A 23,614-nucleotide genomic window follows, 5' to 3' on the forward strand; every position below is an offset into this window, starting at 1 on the left:
ATACCATAGGTTAATACTCTTTGCAATTTACTAAAAATTGGTTGTCCGTTGGTATTACGTGTGTTTTTGGGTTTTACATTTTAAAAGTCTAGATAATATTGAAAATTTTCAGGTAAACTTTATACTACGAATAACATTATTCCCAAAATGGTTACTATTCTTTTTTTATAGCTATTTAGATAAAAATTAAAACCCAGATAAGTAGTTATGTCAAAATAAAATTATTTTTAGGTAGGTACACCTACCTTACAGGTAGATACATAACTTACGTAAAGTAGGTAGGTACCCGTAACTACCCGAATGCCATATATACCTACCTGTTGTGTAGCAAGCTTTTGTTTTAAAATGTACGAAGGAATTTTCGTTTTTGGCTCTAAATTATTCGAGAAAACACAAAGTGACGCCGTTTCTTCCTTACCGCTTGAGCTCTCTTGGAAGATATTCTTGTAAGTTTCACTATAAGTAACTTGCTATAATAATAATAATAATAAACGTAGAGACACCTACTATGGACAGCGTAAAATATTTCTTGCTTGTGTGATCTTACATAATATAATAGGTATTAATATCTATAATTTTTATTATTATAATAAATAATTCTGTAACATTTACATTGGTAAGTAGGTACCTACCTAACCTTACGTAATTTTTCTATTGATTATTTTATTGGAAAGTTATTGCCAATGGTTAGGTAGATACCTACTTAAAATAATTACTAAAGTCTTAGTTAAGTTTTTAAATTAACTACTATAGGTAATTCTTGATTTTTAAATATTCTGCATTTTTTAGATATTTGGACGACACATCTTTACGTAACGCTAGTCGTGCAAATAAAATATGGAGTAGAATCATAATGGCACATAGGAAGCTGAGAAGTCGGCTGAATCAGTTTGAACTAGTTCTAAAGTTGGGTTCGAAGAAATTAGCAAGATTTTATAAGACAAATAAAAAGATTTTGAAAAAGTTGTCCAAGAAAACTTATTTGCCTATACGAGAAAGCATAGGTAAGTACGGTGGTAACGGGACTTGTGGGTCGATGGTTCAAAAAGAATATGCGTGTGGTTTAAATCCTACTTGTTTTTTTCCCCAAATCTTTATTGTCCTGACATTTATTCGCAACCATTTTTTTTTATTTAGTTCACTTTACATTGCATAAATTATTAGGTAGGTAGGTAATTAAAAAGTGAAAATAATAAGTAGGTACCTATTAAGTTTTAAATAATTGTCAAGAAAAACCTAAGTAGTTACGTATTTAGTAAAAGTGCATATTGATATTTTTCATTTAGACAAAAGTTATAACAGAACGAAGTCGCGGGCATCAACTAGTTATTGTATAACTACTTTGATGTCAATCCTCTTTAGAGTGTTTGAATCAATTTTTTTTAACGTGGCAACACTAATTAAATTATGTTATTTTTATTGGAGGAGTGCCTTTCAAAACATGAATAGCAAAAAGCAGTTTATTTAATGTTGCTATTTATTTTATATTTCAGTGGAATCAACGAAAAACACGGTTAAGCCGAAAAGGGGCGGTGAAGATATAATAAACCATACTAAGAGATTCAAATTTTGAACTGATGTACCTATAGCAGCAACAAAGCTAGGTATACACCCATCCATAGTCGCTTGTACTGGCGGGTGCAAACCTAGCCTTATTGCTGACCTTACGTGACAGGTCGAGATGGCAATTGGGGTGGGGACGCCCCGCACACCCGTGCGGGTTAGGCCCCGCGCTAACCCAATGCGGAATAACGCGGGTCAAGGTGAGGTGCGGTGTGCGGGCCGTCCTCCCGCCTCATACCCCAATTGGCATCTCGAACTGTCGCGAACTATAGGTAGGTACTAGCTACTTTTGTAGTAGGTAAGAAATACATAACAGTTAAACGGCAAAATAATATCAGTATTAAAAAAACCTAACTATAATAATATTTTGTTTCTTTTCTTATTGTTACACGAAAATCGATCTTTAACCAAAAGTAGGGCACTTATCTCAATACCAAAGTACACACTCATTTTTGTCAAAAAACACACTCAGGAAGGAAGCTGCGAAGTGGATATAAGGCTGCGAGTGCACTTCCGGTGAGCGCCGGATGAGGCAATTTGACGCCCTCTTGATCTCGAGCCGACAGAGGCGACAGACGGAAGGATTCTCGATGGAGCTTGACCTATATATTATGGATTATATGTTACAGGCATATTATGTCACTTATTTCTAAATTGTCTCTGGTTTGGTTTGGTGGGCGGCTATGTCGTGGCTAGTTATTAGTTTATGTAAACATAACTAGAGCTTAATTATTACACCATCAACAGTCAACTCTTTTTTTGAGCTCCATATAAGCAGATTTTTTGAATCAGCATTGCTCCATAACGCAACCAATTTTTTGGTAAGTTTTTACATAATTTGCATGTGTAAGGCTAGTACTTACTATCTACATGAGAAATAGCCATTTTTATCGTCGTTTTTATTTTTGCATGTACTTTGGAAGGGCATAGCTCGAAAACACAATCGAATCGTGATCAGTCCTTATACGGTTTGCATGAGCACAACTAGTAGGTACTTACTTTCTATACCATCACCAGCTATATCCATATTATCATGTAATTTTTGGTAACGATCACGCATCTTTCAGGCGCCATAAACAACTTAACCCTTATGACAACCACTCAGGGCCGACAAAGTAGCATATTTGTCTTCAGAGAGTTGCCCCCAATCCTTTGAACACAACAAAATCCATATCGGTGATGGTTACCAAATTTGTTGTGACCCCCTAATCTATAAGTGGTTGTATGTAATGTTTATCTTTATGCATTAGAATGGGGCGGTCGGTCTTACCAAAATAGGCTCTGACCTACAATAATACCTGGCTGAAATATAGTGAAATTAATGTGAAATTTAATAGCGTAGGTACCTATTATTTATATAATTTAGAATCGGAACATTTATTTTGTAGAACAAGGTTCCGTGATGTTCACGTGACAGAATAAAGAACGAGTAAATTAGGTAACTGTTTTGTATTTTGCCTATTTAATTGAAGATAATATTATGGTTCAAGTGTTATCTTATAATATTTTATCTTCCTATAACTACCTACTAGTTGTATTGTAGGTAAGTAGATAAAAAAAATCAACTTAGTAACTACAATAATAAATGACTTTCAGGTCGTAAGATGATTAGAATTTAGAGTACCTTGTAAATTATTCAAATGGACCTTATTTTGGTTCTGGACAAAATTTTACCTACCTAACCCTATTAATAGCTATATGCATACCTAGCCCGATCCGTCCAGTAGTTTGACTTGATAGATCAGCCAGTCAGTCAGTCACCTTTTCCTTTTATAATATTACTAGCTGATGCCCGAAACTTCGTACGCGTGGAATTAGGTTTTTTAAAAATCCCGTGCGAACTCTTTGATTTTCCGGGATAAAAAAGTCGCCTATGTCACTCTCCAGGTTTTTGACTATATCTATGCAAAAAATCACTTCAATCCGTCGCTCCGTTGCGACGTGATTGAAGGACAAACCAACAAACAAACACACTTTCGCATTTATAATAAGGGTACCGATATATATTAAAATATGGACTACGGACCATACTTTATGTTCTCATATCACACTTTAGCGTCCACTGATACCAATATTTACCAATATTTTTTATCTCACCCAAAACACCTTATAAAAAGAGTTGACTCCCCTAAACCTCTGCATTCAACTTCTGAGTAGCATAGAACGTTGATTTCCTATCCAATTTTATTCTCTCCGTTTTTCAAAATGAGGCTGTACTCATTCTTGGCGGCTCTGGTAGCTCTGGTAGTGGTAACAGAATGCAAGCATACCTTCGTAGGAACCAATGTGGACAAGGAGTTGATGTTGCATCGTAACTTCAAGTACACGCCGGAGAAATATGATAAACGCGTTGAATTGGTGCGTTTCGACGTACCTCAGGAATTAGCCGGGCGTACTATTCAGGTAAACTACTTGTTTATTTTTAAATACATATCAAAAATTGCAGTCCGGCAGGATTCGAACCTGCGTCTCCTCGCGACCGACGCTCTGACCGCTAATGCCACGGCTCGCTTGCGAGTGACGAAATATTTTGTGATATGTACGAGTATGTTCACTCAGTCATCATCATCATCAACCAATAGACGTCCACTGCTGGACATAGGTCTCTTGTAGGGACTTCCACACGCCACGGTCTTGCGCCGCCTGGATCCAGCGGCTCCCTGCAACTCGTCTGATGTCGTCCGTCCACCTAGTGGGGGGTCTTCCAACGCTGCGTCTTCCGGTGCGAGCTCGCCATTCTAGCACCTTGGGACCCCAACGTCTATCGGTTGTACGAACTATGTGCCTATGTTTACTTCAGGGGTCATCTCCGTTTGGTCGGATCGACCAGACGGGGGTACGGGCATCGAGGCTTTGCCTCCTTACCCGGGCGGCCAGTGACGAAATTTGTAATATATATGTTCACTCAGTACTTGACACACCTTTTAGGTGTGCCAACAGTAGTTGGCACACCTAAAAGTCCGCCATTTTGGAAAAACTTCGTTTCGGCGGACAATGCTAAAACATGTGTCAATAAGGTGTCAATCGGTATACCTACTTATTAGTGATTACAATAAAATCTAACGACATTTCGTCACTGCATGCTTTTTGATTGTAATCACTAATCAGTCCGCAGATGGACTTAATATTATGTTTTGTCACTGGCCGCCGAAACGAGGCTTTTCAGAATGGCGGACTTGTAGGCATGCCAGGTTCCATACAAAAACCTTCAAACTCTTTTTCCAGGGTGTCCTCGCCTACGACAATACCAATTCAGGCGCTAAAGCCGTGATGCATAGCAGTGGTGGTATTGGATTCGACTTCATGGCACTGCGTTTTGTCAGCGAACTTAACAGTAATCTCGACTACGATGTCTACATTTACGTCTAAATCAGCATGTAGCACACCAACCCTGCTGGCTCTGTTTGTAGTATAAAGGTAGAGTACTTCCGAGACCGGCGTGATGGCGAGCGGCAGCGACAGCGACAACCGTGCCTCCGACTGCAAGCGACACTACTGGTTCCTGTGTACAGACTTTGTACGAAGATACAATCCGAGTAGGTACGGCGTCACTGCTGCGTCTCTGTTGTACAGCGGAATCGAGCCTTAAGTTCTTCGCATTTGTTCTACTAACCCATATTATAGTTTGACCTGTACCGCTTATACGACCCGCGGATGGTGTACCTCAATCTTTAAATGCCTTAAATAAATATACTTCCTACCTATACAAACGTTATTTTATTTTTTGATTGATTGATTTCCATGGTAATTAAACTCACGTGCAAAGTTCCATGAGAATCAATTCGGTAGGAATTAATTCCTTCCGGCCCAGAATGTTGAATTCCTAAGTAGGTACCTATAGGCAGTGGCGTGCACAGGGTTTGAAGCCAGGGTAGGCACCAGTGTGGTAGAACCTGTTTACTGGCAAGTTATAATGAAAAATAATGAAAAATATGCATTGAGCTATTACAACTGGGGTAAGCAATGCTTTCATGCCTCTATGAGCTGCACGCCACTGGCTATAGGTAATTGAACATGTGAAAAATTAAAACAAAAAAAACTGTACTGCATTGCCCCCTAGTGGCCTATTGTTTTAAAACATAATACTTACCTCAGAACGTGCTTTAAAAGCGACTATACCCAAAATCTATAAACGCTCTCTGGGTCCAGTATAATAACATCTTCAGAATAATGTTGGGACTGCCTCGGTACTGTAGCGCGTCCGGTATGTTTGCGAATAACTGTGTAGACGGCTTCTTCGCAATCATACGGAAAAGGATCGCCTCAATGAAAAGTAGGTTGGAGAGAAGTCCCAACATTATCCTGAAGGTGATAGCATACCAGACAGCGCTCTCACAGCGCACTGGATGTCTGCATTAGTTAATAAGTATATTAATTATATTAATTCACATAGAATAAGTTTCTTACTAACATACATTATATTATAATAAATAGTTACTAACATAGGTTAAGATGGTTACTAACATAATATTGTGGGCCTTTGTTGTCTGATAAAATAAAGATTATTATTTTTATTATTTTATATTATTATTATTATTTAAGATAATTATCTGTGTAATGCAAAAACACCATCTGATAGCTATTGATAGTACAACTTTAGTAAAGAAAAGAGGTTTGTCCAAATCGGTTAAGATTTGACGGAGTTACTTATGAAGTTAAATCGATAAAAATGTTCATTCCTTATCCCGAACGAACTCTATTGTTTTTCAGGATAAAAACTATCCTATAAGTTAACCTGGATTACCTATTAGCTGTTGTAAAGCGTGCTAAGTTGCGTTCAAACTTCAAATCCGTTCAGTAGTTTCAGCGTGAAGAGTGCACAGACAGAAACCGCCCAGTTACAGTTTTATTATAAGTAAGTTCTTAATAGATAGAAAAAATATATCAACATAAATTACTAGGTACAATAATAAATTATTTTGTAAAACTTAGAGGTCGTAAGATAAGAGATAGATAGAGGTTTGTTAACTTTAGAGTACCTACCTCGTAGATTTTTTCAAATGAACCTTATTTTAGTCCCGGATATTTTACGTTACACCTTACAGAGGAATGCCTAGAATATAAAAATATATATAAGTAAACGACATCCGATTCCAAAACCACTACAAAGTAAAGAATTACGAAAATAACTTATTTCTACACGTGTATCTAGGTAGGTAGGTTATTGTATAGTAAGTCTGCTTCGTACCTAAAACATCAATTCATCATCAGAAATTGCTGAATCCCCACGGCTTAGGAGTTCAGTACCTTGCAGCATCAGGATTGAGGAGTTGGGATCCGAAGTTTTATGATATATGCTTGGTACAAATATTATAATACTGCACCATCCACAGTTCCTGAAATACTACAGTTTAGGAGTGCTGTACTCTGCATCATCAGGATTGAAGGGAGTCCAAGCTTGAAGTTGTTGCTTAGTACCTACGATATTAATCCACTATATGAACACTTCGTGAATCTTGGTAACTCAAGTAGGTAATAACGCTGCAGCATCAGGATTAAGGAGTTGGAACCCAATTTTTTTATGGGACCACCACAGAAACTTCTGCTGTAGATTTAAAAAAAAATTGCAAATCGGTCCAGAAACCTCGAAAAAATTGGTGAACATAGTATCTACATATTACATTAAAAAATAACAAGCGGGCCGACTTGAGAACCACCTTCTTTTTGGAAGTCGGTTAAAACTCCAATGGAGGAGTGCTATAAGTCCCGCAAATTGCTATTGTGCTGGAACCATGTCTCATTAACATCGAAATGACGTCATTTTGACGTCAGCCAAAATCAAAATATCTATACCATCAGAAACTTCAATCTAGTGCTGACGTCACTAAAATGGCGGCCACGCACATAACCAATAAATTTTTGAATGACTCATTCATTCAAAAACTTTGCTAATTAGGTATCTTGCTTTTAACTTTTTTTTTTAATTTTTGCTCAAGTTATATCAGGTGGAGCATTATTTACATTATCTTTAGCTACGCTCTCTTTCACGGCTGTCTTTTCCTCCTCAGTCACTGTTCGACGGTTGCTCTTTTCATAAATTCAATTTACAATAATTATTATATAGTGCCATGCCATACAGTTATTTTTATCTACCAAATTGCAGTTCTCAACATTGCTGGCGCCAGTTGAGAGTCAAATCACTCAATCTTCTTGATTCTGTTACTGCGACGTCACGTTTCCTATCAAACTGGGAGTAGGTATGTTTGTAATTAAAATATAGGTCTACGGAATCATAGTTAATGTTTCCGTATCACATTTTAGTTATTTTCACATACCTACTAATATTTTTATCTCACCTAAGACTCTTATAAAAAGAATCGATGTCCCCGAATCTTTTCATTCAACTTCCGAGTAAAATAGAACGTTCATTCCAATTAATTTTATTCTCCCCGTTCTTCAAAATGAGGCTGTACTTATTCTTGGCGGCTCTGGTAGCTCTGGTAGTAGTAACAGAATGCAAGCATACCTTCGTAGGAACCAATGTGGACAAAGAGTTGATTTTGCATCGTAGCATTCAGTTTGCGGCGAAGTTATATTCTAAACGCGATGAATTGGTGACTTTCAACATACCCGGGGAATTAGCCGGGCGGACTATCCAGGTAAACTACTTATTTATTTCTGCTTTTATTGTATCATCCCCTCACGTAAATTAATGGTGAGATACCCGATACTTCGTCCGCGTGTATTTAGGTTTTTCGAAATCCCGTGGGAACCCTTTGATGTCAGGGTATAAGCTATCTCCATTCCCGGCCAAATCTGTCCAATAGTTTTTGCGTGATTTTTTTTAAAAATTGATTTTGAAATTTCGATAACAATGTCGGTTGCCCCGATTTGACGCATTCATGGGCATTGAACCTAGTTGGCACACCTAAAAGTCCGCCATTTTCGTTAGCCGTGTAATTAGTAAATTAGGATACCACCTTATTGACACAATATGTTTTGTCACTGGCCGCCGAAACGAGGTTTTTTTAAAATGGTGGACTTTTAGGCATGCCAGGTTCCATACAACAACGTACAACCCCTTTTTCAGGGTTTCCTCGCCTACGACAATAACAATTCCAACACTAAAGTCGAGATGGAAAGCAGTGCAGGTGGTATTGGATTCAGCTTCATAACACTGCGTTTTACCGGCAAAATTAGGAGTACTATCAACTACGATGTCTACATTTACGTCTAAGCCAGCATTTGGCACACCAACCCTGCTGGCTCTGTTTGTAGTATAAAGGTAGAGTACTTCCGAGACCGGCGCGATGGCGAGCGGCAGCGACAGCGACAAGCGACCGTGCCTCCGACTGCAAGCGACACTACCGGTTCCTGTGTACAGACTTTGTACGAAGATACAATTCTGAGTAGGTATGGCATCACTGCTACTGCGTCCCAGTACATTCTTCGTACTGTGCGGAGGAATCGAGCCTTGAGTTCTTCGCATTCGTTCAACTAACCCATATTATAGTTTGACCTGTACCGCTTATACGACCCGCGGATGGTGTGCCTCAATCTTTAAATGCCTTCTTAAATAAATATACTACCTACAAAAATCATTTTTTATTTACTGGTTGATTTATTTTCATGGTAATTAAAATCACGTGTAAAGTTTCATGAGAATCAATTCGGTAGAAATAATTCCTTCCGGCCTTCAACATACAACGGCAACATATTTTAAGTTCATAAGAAGAGTTGGACGACAATCACGAAATGGCCCCACAATACAATTTCGTAATTGTCGCACAACCTATTCCTTATGGGCCTAAATGTTATATCAGATAAAATTTCCACGAACATTAAACTGCATAGCCATACTTTTTTAGAAAGATGTAGGATTTGTAGAGTCATGGGTTATAAGTAGGGTTATTTCCTATTTATTGTTATAAATGTGATACAGTCAAGAGAACTTAAAGCTATATACTTGGACTTAATAATTGGATAAGTCCAAAGTATATAGCTCTTAAGTGCTCTTGACTGATCTTATTTGGTATGAACTTGTGAGTCTTGGCAAACTTTACTTTTTTTGGTGGGATCATAGACCTATCGATACTCGATATGCTATCTTGTTCATATATTTTTAGATTTTTTTTACTTGGTGTAAAATACTCTATTTCCTTATTATACCTACTTGCGTGGGAAAAAGATCAGAACGAGCGGTCGAAACACACCAGGCACCCAGGTGGTGAGAGTCAAATCCTTTTCTCAATTCCTTAAAAAGTCCCCGATTAGCGAGAGAATCTGAAGGTTTCATATTTCGCGCATATTCTGCAAGAGGTGTATCGCATTGACCACATAAAGCTATTGCGCATTGACTGTGCTTAGACTGCTAGTCAATGTAACCAAGCAGGAAATAAAAAAACTTATTTTCAATGACCGTCTGTATTTTTGAGCCTTTTGAGCTAGTGTAGTTATAGTGAAAGTGTAGTGCTAGTGCAAATCAAAGATCACACGAACAAAGTGAAAGCATAGTGCTAGTGTAACTTAAAGAACACAAGAACAAAGTGTCTTCCAATAAGGTATCTTAACTATAAACTGAGCCAAAGATAATATATTAAACACTTTGACTGAGCTAAGTCAATGGACCGATTCTTAGGTATAAGTACGTTTATAAGTTTAGGTTAATGGAATAGGCCCCGATTCTCTAGTCTCTCTCTAAACTAAATTTAGAGTATCTGCATCCTTTTCTTTTTACTAATGTTAAAAAAGGAACGGAATATGACTTTCACATTTAAAGACATTTAAATTTTAGTGCACACAAATTTAAACAGTAGGTTCGCGAGTGCGTGCTAAAATCACGGGTTTACCATCTAAAAATTAAATTTAGAAATGTCAAACTGCTTCTGTCCTTTTCATATTACAATAGTAAGAAGAGGGTGCGAATACTCTCTAAAATTAGGTTGTGCTTATCGGTGCCAATTTTGCTTATTAGCTTATCTCATAGGCTAGGTTGTAATGGTAGTAACGTAGGTACTGGTGGCAGTACTTTACGACAAAAAAAAATTCAATGACCGTCTGTATTTTCGAGAAGCATTTTTCTCGCCTAGGCGTAAATGTAGACATCGAAGTGGATGTCATCTCCACGGCTGCTCTTCATGCGCAGTGTCACGAAGTTGAAGCCGAGACCGCCCGCTGTCACGTTGGCTGAGGCGTCCGAGTTGGTGACGTCATACGCGAGGATACCCTGGAAATATAAAGGTTGTTGAAATATCTAAAGAATAATAGGTGGACGGACGACATCAGACGAGTCGCAGGGAGCCGCTGGATTTAGGCGGCGCAAGACCGTGGCGTGTGGAAGTCCCTACAAAAAACCTATGTCCAGCAGTGGACGTCTACCGGTTGATGATGTTGATGATGATCTATAAATTTAAAAAATCTTGCAGTACGGGAGACGGCCATTCTAGAACATGTTAAAGTAAACAATTTTGTATCTTATAAATAACTAGATGATGCACGCGACTTCGTCCACGTGGATTTAGGTTTTTGGAAATCCCGTGGGAATTCTTTAATTTTCCGGGATAAAAAGTAGCCTATGTCCTTCCCCGGGATACAAACTATCTCTGTACCAAATTTCGTCAAAATCCGCCGTGAAAAGCTAGCAGACAGACAGACACACTTTCGCATTTATTATATTAGTATGGATATCTATCCCGGCTGTACTCACGGGTCTAGTCGACGTTAGCCCGACTAGTTTCGAACCCATCCGGGGTCCTTTTTCAAGGGAGTCAGTTCGCGCACGCGCCGCGGCTCAGCCGATAGATATTATTTATAATGGAAATCACTCACGGTAGTTTAAACGCTAATTTTTTTTACCTGAATAGATTTCCCGTAGCCATACGAAGCAGGCATGGTGAATGTCATGTTTTCAACTCGCTTCCTGAACATCTTGGAGCTGTACTGGACCTCGCGATGGTAGACCTCCTGCCTCAGCACGTTGGTCCCCAAGAATGTATGCCCACATTCTATCACAATCACCGCTGCTACGAACACTGCGAGAAATACGTAGCACCTCATTTTGCAAAAGAGGGTATACTATCCGGAGGAATCTTAATATGGTAGTGCTGGAGGAAAAACGATTGGTTTTATATGTTATTATAGATGAGATAAAAATATGGGTGTGTGGGTGAATGTAAAAAAACTGCAGACTGAAACGCATAGAGTTGATTAGGTTCCGTAGGCACATACTATACTAGCTTATGCTCGCGACTTCGTCGGCGTGGACAACACAAATTTCAAACCCTTATTTCAGCCCCCTAGGAGTTGAATTTTCAAAAATCCTTTCTTAGCGGCTGCCTACGTCTAATAGCTATTTACATGCCAATTTTCAGGTCGATCCGTCCAGTAGTTTGACCTGTGCGTTGATAGATCAGTCAGTTAGTCAGACAGTCAGTCACCTTTTCCTTTCTCGGTCGGTGACTGACCGACTGACAGACTGATCTATCAACGCACAGCTCAAACTACTGGACGGATCGGGCTGAAATGTGGCATGCAGATAGCTGTTATGACGTAGGCATCCGCTAAGAAAGGATTTTTGAAAATTTACCCCTATTGGGGTGAAATTGTTGTTTGAAACTTGTGTAGTCCACGCGGACAAAGTCGCGAACATAAGCTAGATTCCGTACTAAAAATCCGTAAAGATTCCGTTTTTATAATGTAGCGACGGAACCCTAAATACATTATCGAATAACGGACAAAAATGATTTATCTGTTTAAATATATTTGTGGCTATTAATTAATAATAATAATTAATAAATTGCGCTTATGGTCCAAGTGTTATCATAATGCACATTTTAATTTAATTTATCTTATTATACCTATTTATTTAATTATTGAAAATAATATTAATTAAATATAATAGGATAAAAATAAATCAATACAGGCAAGTTAAACTATAGAGTCATTAGGGGTAAGAGGACGCAGTGGGTAAAAGTACGCGGTGCTAATTTCTCAGTGAAGGGTGTGCGGGTGAAGAAGCTTGGTCAACGGAAGAACGCATGCTTAGACCGCCATTTTGGGTCAAAACTTTTCCAAAACTGAGCCGTGCACGCGGCTTTTGGTGAATTATGAGTAAATATGTCTAATTAAGGTCAAGCTCGTTAATTTTGCGTTCTGTAGAAAATTTCGTCACGCTCTGGTACGCACGCGGACTTTTACCCCATTAATAGTTTTAAAAATAATGTCCTTTATATACATTTATAGCATATAATATAAGTGTATATTATTGTGTTATAAAAGTCTAAGTAAAATTATAAATATGATTTTTATTATTAATGTACCAAAAAATTGTAGATAGATAGTAGTATGATAAATGTTGTGAATTCTAGTTCCAAAAAGTCATTGTAAAACTTGTAGTCAATGAAGCGGATTTTATAGGCATCAACGGACAGATTTTAGGTTACCGTACCAAAATAGTAAAAATAGGACCCTTATGGGTGTGACTTTCGCAGTCCGTCCGTCTGTCTGTCACAGTCACACATTTCAGTCCCTATTATAGCTATCGACATGTTTGGAATAGTTGTATACATTATAGTGGCCCCAATATCATTGAAATAAAAAAATCTAAATTATTTTAAATCTAAAAGACAGTCACACATTTCAGTAACTATTAAAGCTATCGACATGTTTGGAATAGTTTTATACATTATAGTGGCCCCAATATCATTGAAATAAAAAAAATCTAAATTATTTTTAATCTAAAAAGGGGGAAAATCGGGGGTTTGAAATTTTAAAGTAAGAATGCAAAACAGTTTTGATTTATCGTGCAAAATGTTGAAAAAAATACCTTTACCCCTTACTTCCAAAGTTTACTAATCGAAAAATCTGAAATAATTATGGTCAAAAGAAATCTAAATATATCTAAATATATAAAAGGAAAAGGTGACTGACTGATCTATCAACGCACAGCTCAAACTACTGGACGGATTAGACTGAAATTTGGCATGCAGATAGCTATCATGACGTAGGCATCCGCTAAGGAAGGATTTTTAAAAATTCACCCCTTAAGGGGATGAAATAGGAGTCTGAAATTTGTGTAGTCCACGCGGACAAAGTCGCGAGAATAGTCTATAATGATTCTCCAGTACGGAACCCTCAATGCGTGAGTCTGACTCGCAATTGGCTAGTTTTTTATTTCAACTAAGTCCCTAATTTGGCAGAATTTACCATTTTTTGTTTGTTGTTGACAAATGTCTTGTGAGAAGAATTTTATGTTTTTCTGTTAAATAATTTTAGTTTTTCATAATATATACTATCTGAATTATTTTTAGTTTGTTCTAATTGATTTTAATATGGAGTTTTTATACTTTATTTTTATTGGTAAATCTATAATTTTATAATTGGTAAACAAATTGCGTACTTTTACCCAACACGCGAACATTTACCCTTACAATTGCATTTTTTATCCCTTAATCCAGGGAACCAGAGTTTGGGTAAAAGTACGCAGTCTGACCAATAACATCCTTTTGCTTGATAAACAAAAAATATTTATAGTTATCTTATTGAACTCTTTATAATTTGGGAGCCTAATAAACGTGCTTCAAATACCTAAACACTAAATGTGTAACGAACATCATATAAGTTTTTGCTAAATATAGCATGAAGGGCAAAAGTGCATGCTTTTGCCCTGAATGACATTATTAAATTTGTTATAACCTTGAAGGGTTAAATATAATGATTATAGATAAATATAATGAATTATAAACAATAGATTTTTCCAATGGACATTTATTTTGGTACCAGAAAAAAGATTACGAACAGTTAAGCCTAGTTTTAATCCCCTGACGCAAACAGAGAAGCCGAGATACCTAGTTTGACCCTTTGTTGTCTGTGTTATCTGTTTGTGGCATCATAGCCACTGAAATGGTCATCATTTTTTGTGCAGATTCAAGCGCCTCACCGAGCGTATCTACTTTGACTTAAGGCGGAATGGGATCTAAGCTTAGAGTATTTAAACTAATAGAGAGAAAATACCTATGATTTTACCGTGTATTTTTTGCCACAGAAAATGGCGGCGCTTGTTCATAGTATCAGGTAATTTGCAATTCCTTACTGCATCAGGACTGAGACTTTGGGTCCTCGAGTTCAAAAAGTCATTACTTAGACTAGGTAAGTAACTTAGTAGGTACCTCCAATATCAATAATTTGTAACGGACAGTTTCTACATCCCATCATTTTTTCTGGTCAGGTCCTATATAGCATCAGGATTTCATTTTATTATGGGTGTTGCAAAGTTTTTCTATCAATTAAAAAAGAAACTACGCAAATCGGTTGAATAATCTAGGATATTTTGGCGTACATAGGTAGAAAAACACAATTCCTCCTTTTTTGAAAATTGGTTAAAAAAGTAGCCTTTGTTACTCCCTGGTTAATCCTATAGGTACTTGTCTGAGAAAGCCCCGTCAAAATAGGTTCAGCCATTCCGAAGATTAGCTCGTTCAAACAGATAGACAGACAGACAAAAAATTTAAAAACGTTTGATTCAGTTATAGTAAAGTTCAAATAACCATAATAATATGAGCTTAATATCAGGTAGTTATTTCAAAATTTCCGAGACCGACACTTCAATTTTATTTATTAAGTACTAGATGATGCCCGCGACTACGTCCGCGTGGAGTTTGGGTTTTTGAAAATCCCATGGGAACTCTTTAATTTTCCACGATAAAAAGTAGCCTATGTCCTTCCCCGGAAAGTAAGCTAACTCTGTACCAAATTTCATCAAAATCGGTTGAACTGTTGGGGCGTGAAAAGCTAGCAGACAGACAGAAAGACATACTTTCGCATTTATAATATTAGTATGGATAGAATACGGGACCATACTTTGTGTTTCCGTATCGCACTTTAAAATTAAAGTGTGTTGGAAATCCAATATTTACACACAATTATTTTTATCTCACCCAAAAACCATATAAAAGATTTGATTTCCCCATAACTCTACATTTAACTTTCGATTAAAAATCGAACGTTAGTTACATAACCGACAATCTTCTCTCCATTTTCCAAAATGAGACTGTACTTGTTCTTGGCGGCTCTGGTAGCAGCAGTTGTAATTACAGAATGCAAACATACATTCATGGGGACCAACGTGCACAAACGGAATGTGTTCCATATGTGTGTGAATTACGGCTCGTATACCTTCCAGAAAAGGGTTGAGCAGCTGAAATTCACCATGCCCAGTCACTTCTACGGGCGTTCTATTCAGGTAAACAAAACTACTTGTTTATGTTGATCTACTTATCAATAATAATCCAATGATTTAGTATTTGTTAGTAAAATATTTATTTAATAGGAAGCCACGGAAGCCAATGGTAAACAAAGATTTTTTTTATCCATACTTAATATTATAAATGCGAAAGTGAGTCTCTCTGTCTGTCTGTCTGTCTGCTAGCTTTTCCCGGCCGTTCAACCGATTTTGATGAAATTTGGTACAGAGGTAGCTTGCAACCCGGGGAAGGACATAGGGTATCCGGGACATTTATCCCGGAAAATTTAAGAGTTCCCACAGGATTTTTAAAAACCTAAATCCACGCGTACGAAGTCGCGGGCATCAGCTAGTTATATCTAAATTAAAAGTAAAAAAAACATTATTAAATTAAAACTAAAATAAATTAAATTAAATCTAATGAATCCGATCATTTTTCGGTAAGTGCCTCTCTCGAGGTGAGGGAAAGGGTGGATACGCACAAATAAGGCTGTTTCCGTTATCTGTGGAAAAACTATTATTTAAGGTTCCACCCACCAACTAGTTATCGTATCGATGAAGCGGGCTCTTAACCCTCATAAATGTTTCTCTTCTTAAGGACCATTTGTTGCTCTTCTTAAGGACCACCGTTCTTCAAGCGATGTCGGTTACCCCGATTGTTAATCCTCATAATTGTTTCAGGGTATCCTCGCCTACGACAAGACCAAGTCAGGTGCCACAGCCAACGTGACACATGGAGGTCTTGGCTTCAACTACGTGACACTGCGTATGAAGAGCGAACGTGGACGCGAGATCATCTACGACGTCTACATTTACGCCTAAATCACCATTTGGCACGCCAAAACCGCCGGTCCTTCTTGTAGTAGTACCTATATAGTTTTTCGCTTTCATTAAACTATCACGGGTTAGACCCGTGCCGTTTTCGATCCGCGGTTGAAGGACCTTTATCTTTAAATAAATATCCCTACAACAGTGATTTTTTATTTACCGACTATCCCAACACTTTTTAGGGTTCCGCACCTCAAAAGGAAAACAGGATCCCCTATAGGATCACTTCGTTGTCTGTCTGGCTGTCTGTCGTGTCTGTTAAGAAACCTATAGGGTAATAATAATGGATTGAACTATCTATACGCCCTTTTGTTATGAAGATGTATTATTTTATTGTATCGAGGTATTCGTAAAAGTCGTTACAAAATACGAGATAGAGGCAAATTGGAATAAACCACGCCTAAAATCGTAACAATATGGAACAAACCGGCTAGTGATTCGCGCAACGAGGGTTCCGTAATATAGTCGTATTTTTTCGACATTTTGCACGATAAATTAAAAAGTATCATGCGTAAAAATAAATAAAAATCTGTTTTAGAATGTACAGGTGAAGACCTTTCATATGATATCCTATTTGATATAGTTATCTTACTTCGAAAATTGAAAATACTAATTATTGTGTGTGATGTAACCACAAAGTTGTGGTTACATCACAAAAAAAATTTGAATGTGTTCATGAACAATTACTTCACATGAAAGGTCTTCACCCGTACATTCTTAAACAGATTTTTATTTATTTTTATGCATCATAGTTTTTGAATTATCGTGCAAAATGTCGAAAAAATACGACTGTATTACGGAACCCTCGTTGCGCGAGCCTGACTCGCACTTGGCGGGTTTTTTAATTCAGATAGCCCTTTAGTTAGCCCTTGACTGCAATATCACCTGGTGGTAAGTGATGATGCAGTAATCTCACCTGGTGGTAAGTGATGGAAGCGGGCTAACCTGAAAGGGATATGGCAGTTTTTATTAAGCCCATGCCCCTTTGGTGTCTACACGGCACCGTATCGGAACGCCGAATCGCTTGGCGGCACGGCTTGAGGTACGGAACCCTAAAAATGTAAAATCGAGATAAATCTGCCGCAGAATGCTAATGGATTAGAAAACCGCCCTCGATGCACAAAATCACAATAAAAATGGATCGAATATCGCGTGGTTCAAAATTTGAACGTCACTGTATTGTGATATCGGTAAAAAATGCCATGGCTTAGTTGAAATCTCTGTACGAACGGCCAATAAACAAAGAGATCGAAAAAACTGACTTACTCTGATATGCATTGTGACAGACTTTGAATGGGTTCTCGGTTTTACACCGAAGTGCAACGTTTCAACGTTTTTCATGCACTGACTGATTTTTTCATGTCATTTAATACGTAGCGTAGATACTAATTATTTTTAAGCCAGCTCGCCAACAACCAACAAACCAGTTTGGTGAGAGAAAAACAATGTATTAATTGGTGTACCTACCGTTGCGACGTGATTGAAGGACAAACCAACAAACAAACACACTTTCGCATTTATAATAAGGGTACCTACCTACTGATAATGAAAATGAGAAAAAGTTTATCTTATCTGTCTGATAAAATAAAAATTTATGGGTACTGATTTTTTTGCCATCCAGGCTTTTCATCAATGCCAATAGAGCATAGGTACTCCACGCATTAGTTACCTAGTAATCTAAGTATTTTAGACTAGCTGATGCCCGCAATTTCGTACGCGTGGATTTAGGTTTTCAAAAATCCCGTGGGAACTCCTTGATTTTCCGGGATAAAAAGTAGGTAGCCTATGTCACTCTCCAGGTCTTAAAATATGCCCATGCAAAAAATCACGTCGATCCGTTGCTCCGTTGCAATGTGATAGAAGGACAAACCAACAAACCAACAAACCAGCAAACAAACACACTTTCCCATTTATAATTATGGGTAGTGATTGTAAACCGTGTGAACCAAGTGAATCGCCGGTGGTTCGGTCGAGATTTGTGTACTGCTTTTCTTCCATTTGCGAGGAAACAATTATCCAAATAAATGAATTCAAGAAAAATAGCAATTTGTATGGTTAGACAAGTAGAAAGTGTAAAGTTAAAATGCGTGTAGACACTAGTGGAATACGGTTCTGTAATATTTTAGACTCATTAATTTTCTAACGTAACCAGTTTTGTTGTAGCTAGCCATGCTTAAACATTATTTGGAATTAATAATATTTACAGACTAATATTTATGCACTAGCGACCCGCTCCGGCTTGGCACGGGTAGCTTAAAACAAGTTACGTAGGGATCTCTAATTTTTTGAAAATAAAATATAGCCTATGTCACTCAGGAATAATGTAGCTTTAAATATTTTAATTAATAATTTAGGTGAAATAATTTTTCAAAATCGGAGTAGTTCCAGAGATTACTTCCTACAAACGAACTTGCAAACTTTACCTCTTTGTAATATTAATAATAATAGTAAAGATAATTAATTGATTGGTCTAAAAATACTTGTGATTATCGTAATAGAAAATTCCGTTTTTGTAAAGTAGCCACTGAACCCTAAATATATAATTGAATAACGGACGAAAGTGATTTTATAATTATCAATTAATAATTAATGAATTCAAGGGGTCATTGGTCCGAGTTTTATCATAATGCTCATTTTAATTTATCATATTAACTATACTTATTTAATTAACTAAAATAATATTAATTAAATATAATAGGATAAAAATAAATCAGTCTAAGTAGGTACGTTACACAAAAATTCATACTAATATTATAAATGCAAAAGTGTGGCTGTCTGTCTGTCAATCTGTTGGCTTTTCACAGCCTATCCGATCAAACTATTTTGATGAAATTTGGTACAAATATAGTTTGCATCCCAGGGAAGGTCATAGGAAAGAAAGAAAGAAAGAAAGAAAGAAAAGACGTTTATTTTCCAAACTGTGCCACGCATAACATCGTCTAACTAAGAACTGGTTAGGCTAATTTTTATCCCGGAAAATCAAAGAGTTCCCACGGGATTTTTGAAAACCTAAATCCACGCGGATGAAGTCGCGGGTATCATCTAGTAATTAATAATTTTATTACCCTGAAAGTTTAAATAATGATTATATTTTAGAGTACCTCGTAGATATTTTTCAATCATTATTTTAGTCCCAGCTTTTTTTTAAATTCATTATAGGCGCACGCTTGACGCACGATTACAATTCACACCTGATGGGAAGTGATGATGTAGCCTAAGATGGGACGCATTTGCCTAGAAGGTGCCTATTCACTCTTGTTTTAAAGATACCCGGATTATAATTAGCAGGAAACACTGATCTAGGAAGAGTATTCCAGACCCTAGCCATGCGTATAAGGAATGATGACGCAAAGCGTTTCGTACGCGAAGATGGAATGTTGACGACATAGGGGTGGAAACTCGCCCGGTGTCTTGCGGTACAGTAGGTAGAAAGGAGAGGGAGGGATATTTTCGGAGGTGGAGGAAAACCCCCATGGATTGCATCTGGCAAGCCCGACACCACTGAGGATGTTGCGTAGTGGCCTACGGACTAAAAAACCGGCCAAGTGCGTGTCAGGCTCGCGCAACGAGGATTCCGTACTACAGTCGTATTTTTTCGACATTTTGCACAATAAATCAAAAACTATGATGCATAAAAATAAATAAAAATCTGTTTTAGAATGCACAGGTGAAGCCCTTTCATATGATACCCCACTTGATATAGTTATCTTACTTCGAAAATTGAAAATACTAATTTTTAGTTCATGACCACAATTTTTTTTTGTGTGATGTAACCACAAATTCACGGTTTTCAGATTTTCCCCCTAATGTCTGCTATAAGACCTACCTACCTGCCAAATTTCATGATTCTAAGTCAACGGGAAGTACCCTGTAGGTTTCTTGACAGACCGACAGACAGACAGACAGACAGACAACAAAGTGATCCTATAAGGGTTCCGTTTTTCTTTTGAGGTACAGAACCCTAACAACCTCCTCCACTCTTCGTCATCTCCGCTCACAGCTTCCTGGGATCGCAAGAAGCATTACGTCAGAGGAGTGCTCCTAGTTTGGTTACTTTAAGTTCTCATCTGCTTGTGGCATCATAGTGACTGAAATGGACACTTACAAGTACGCTGGAAGAGGTGTGTCCGACCCACCGAGCGTATAGGGAGTTTGAATAGACACTGTGTATCAAAATGGTCTTGGTGTTGACATTAAGTTGACAAATGTCTCATAGAATAGAATAGAATAGTTTTTTTTGCTGAATATGAGTACACAGGATGTTTACAATAAATTATAACTAAGTGTAAGCGATCTTCATATTCTACTACATATCTAGCATGCAAATATTCAATACTTTCTATTATTAGTTTTATTATCTTTCTTTCTTTCTTATTCATTACTAACATTTAGTTCCGAGTACGCTCATAATATGTCACTGCTGCTATCAGAACATAATTTTAAGGTTTTTATCCCCTTCCCTTTAGCTACACTATCAATTTCTGTTGTGTCTTTATTAAATTTTTATTTTCCTCGATTTGTAAGTCATCGTCATATTTATTTTCAAAGAACCACATTAATTTGTAAATACTGCGATGTCCGAACTATGTGTACAAGTTTAACCAAAAAGTGAAATGGGGCATATAATAATGAGGACTACGGAACCACACTTTGTGTTTCCGTATCACACTTTAATTTCCACACACCATTATTTTTATCTCACCCAAAAAAACCATATAAAAGAACTGATTTCCCCAAAAACTCTACATTTAAATTTCGAGTACAATCGAACGTTGATTTCATAACCGATTTTCTTCTCTCCATTTTTCAAAATGAGACTGTACTTGTTCTTGGCGGCTCTAGTAGCAGCGGTTGTAATTACAGAATGCAAGCATACCTTCCTGGGGACCAACGTCCAGAGACAGAAGGTGTTCCATAAAAATGTGAAGTACGGCTCATATCTCTTCCAGAAACGGGTTGAGAAGCTGAAATTCAGCATGCCTAACAACTTCTATGGGCGGGCTATTCAGGTAAATTCAAACTTTACTTATCTTTGTTTTTATTTCACCACACAAGATGTAAATTATGTACCTATTTTAATAAAAATTTGCTTATGAACCCATAGGCTAGTGGTTAGGACGTCCGCCTTCTTTCGGAGCTCGGGGGTTCGATCCCGGGCACGTAGCTCTAACCTTTCGGTGTTACTTATGTGCGTTTTAATTAATTAACATTTGCTTTAACGGTGAAGGAAGACATCGTGAGGAAACCTGCATGCCTGATAGTTCTCCACAATGTTCTCAAAGGTGTGTGAAGTCTACCAATTCGCACATGGCCAGCGTGGTAGGTAAACTATGGCCAAAACCCTTCTCACTCTGAGAAGAGACCCGTACTCTGTATTGAGCGGGCGCGGCGATGGGTTGATCATGATGATGAATAAAAATTTAATTTATATCATCCCCGAAAAGTGAAATGTATGGGTCTACGCTGGACTTGACATCCGATTATGTACCCACCGCCTTCCTTTTTTTTTTTTCTTGTGAGGAAAATCCAGAATTGATACCACCGGCCACGGGGATGCACAGTGGTTAGTTATGTTGGACTCCTACCGACTAAAAACCTCACGAAGTTCCACCCCACCGCTAACGACGGAGCACAAGGGACCAACAACGCCTCGTTACTTCGCCAGCGGATGTCCGCCATAGCAGACCCACTGGGTCACTACGTGTCTCCAAACACCGTCAGAGGCATGCTGGAACCACAGCACGCCAACCAACCCGAGGACCCGCCTTCCTGCTCCAACATCAGACCTAAATCCAATGAAAACAAACTCGTAGTTCAATAGGGTAGAACATTTTAAATTAAAGTGGGGGTTGAATTTTGGTCCTCTATTACTATTTTTAGCAAAAAAAAGTAATTTTTCAACCTTATATTCAACTAGCTTATGCTCGCAACTTCGTCCGCGTAGACTTCACTGAACCTCTAAAATAGTTACCCCCTTAGGGGTTGAATTTTCAAAAATCCTTTCTTAGCGGATGCCTACGCCATCATAGCTATCTGTATGCCAAAATTCAGCCCGATCCGTCCAGTAGTTTGAGCTGTGCGTTGATAGATTTGGCGAGTGGCTATTAGATTGCACGGTGCGCGGTGCGAAGTCATAATCGCGAGCATTTAGTTACATTTCGCTAATTACCTACCGACCTACATTTTATCTACCAATATTATCGATTTCATCAGTTTTGATTTGTACTAAGTTATTAGTTAAGAGGAATGTGCAACATCCATACAAACTCAACTGAGTTTTAGGATGTCAAGCGTAAAATTGTATAAACTATTTGGCTAAATAAAGAATTAAAAAAAAAAAAAAGATCAGTAAGTCGGTCAGTCAGTTAGTCACCTTTTCCTTTTATATTATTTAGATTACATTAACATATTATATTATGTTTAATTTTTTAATGTTTCTTTATTTCTATTTTTATTTTTATATTTTGTATTTAACTGTACTTCTGGTGAGTTGCGAATCTGGTGAATTGAGAACCTGGTAAACTGCCCATGAGCGTTCTTAAGGACCACCGTTCTTCAAGCGATGATGGTTACCCCGATTTTTTACCTTTATAAATGTTTCAGGGTATCCTCGCCTACGACAAGACCAAGTCAGGTGCGACAGCCAACGTGACAGATGGAGGTCTTGGCTTCAACTACGTGACACTGCGCATGAAGAGCGAACGTGGACGCGAGATCAACTATGACGTCTACATTTACGCCTAAATCACCATTTGGCACGCCGAAACCGCCGGTCCCTCATGTAGTAGTATATAGTTCTTCACTTTCATTAAACTAACACGGGTTAGACCCGTGCCGTTTTTGACCCGCGGTTGGAGCACCTAAGTCTTTAAATATCATAAATAAATATCTGTACAGTGATTTTTTATTTACCAGGACTATCCCAACACTTTGTTATCGTCGGATTAACCATTTATTTAATTTAAATAAAACAGTTTTGATATTTAATGATACCATCTTAACTGTATCATCACTTATCACCAGGTAAGATTGTAGTCACGGGCT

General features: G+C 37.7%; 4 protein-coding genes across 5 annotated transcripts; 3 read left to right on the plus strand and 1 right to left on the minus strand.

The window, feature by feature from the left end:
• The first annotated feature begins 60 nt into the window (after nucleotides 1-60).
• Nucleotides 61-3,813, plus strand: LOC117990313 (uncharacterized). Its single transcript, XM_034977777.2, has 4 exons — nucleotides 61-112; nucleotides 232-446; nucleotides 790-1,004; nucleotides 1,494-3,813. The coding sequence occupies exons 2-4, from the start codon at nucleotides 301-303 to the stop codon at nucleotides 1,571-1,573; spliced, it is 441 nt and encodes a 146-aa protein (XP_034833668.2). The 5' UTR covers nucleotides 61-112; nucleotides 232-300; the 3' UTR covers nucleotides 1,574-3,813.
• A 6,133-nt stretch (nucleotides 3,814-9,946) lies between these two features.
• Nucleotides 9,947-11,607, minus strand: LOC117990314 (uncharacterized). The gene is made up of 2 exons (XM_034977778.2): nucleotides 11,359-11,607; nucleotides 9,947-10,729 (listed from the first exon to the last, which is right to left on the minus strand). Exons 1-2 carry the CDS (start codon nucleotides 11,557-11,559, stop codon nucleotides 10,589-10,591), a joined length of 342 nt encoding a protein of 113 aa, XP_034833669.1. The 5' UTR covers nucleotides 11,560-11,607; the 3' UTR covers nucleotides 9,947-10,588.
• Nucleotides 11,608-14,463: 2,856 nt separating this feature from the next.
• On the plus strand, nucleotides 14,464-16,674 carry LOC117990316 (uncharacterized). 2 transcript variants are annotated; one of them, XM_069504212.1, is made up of 3 exons: nucleotides 14,464-14,574; nucleotides 15,550-15,742; nucleotides 16,424-16,674. In XM_069504212.1, exons 1-3 carry the CDS (start codon nucleotides 14,549-14,551, stop codon nucleotides 16,562-16,564), a joined length of 360 nt encoding a protein of 119 aa, XP_069360313.1. In that variant the 5' UTR covers nucleotides 14,464-14,548; the 3' UTR covers nucleotides 16,565-16,674. The 2 variants fall into 2 exon arrangements, with proteins under 2 accessions (XP_069360313.1, XP_034833671.1); XM_034977780.2 differs by lacking the exon at nucleotides 14,464-14,574 and having other exon boundaries at nucleotides 15,506-15,742.
• Nucleotides 16,675-21,339: 4,665 nt separating this feature from the next.
• Nucleotides 21,340-23,452, plus strand: LOC117990315 (uncharacterized). The gene is made up of 2 exons (XM_034977779.2): nucleotides 21,340-21,579; nucleotides 23,174-23,452. Exons 1-2 carry the CDS (start codon nucleotides 21,382-21,384, stop codon nucleotides 23,312-23,314), a joined length of 339 nt encoding a protein of 112 aa, XP_034833670.1. The 5' UTR covers nucleotides 21,340-21,381; the 3' UTR covers nucleotides 23,315-23,452.
• The last annotated feature ends 162 nt before the right edge of the window (nucleotides 23,453-23,614 follow it).

Source organism: Maniola hyperantus, chromosome 17, assembly GCF_902806685.2.
Source record: "Maniola hyperantus chromosome 17, iAphHyp1.2, whole genome shotgun sequence".
Lineage (NCBI taxonomy): Eukaryota > Metazoa > Arthropoda > Insecta > Lepidoptera > Nymphalidae > Maniola > Maniola hyperantus.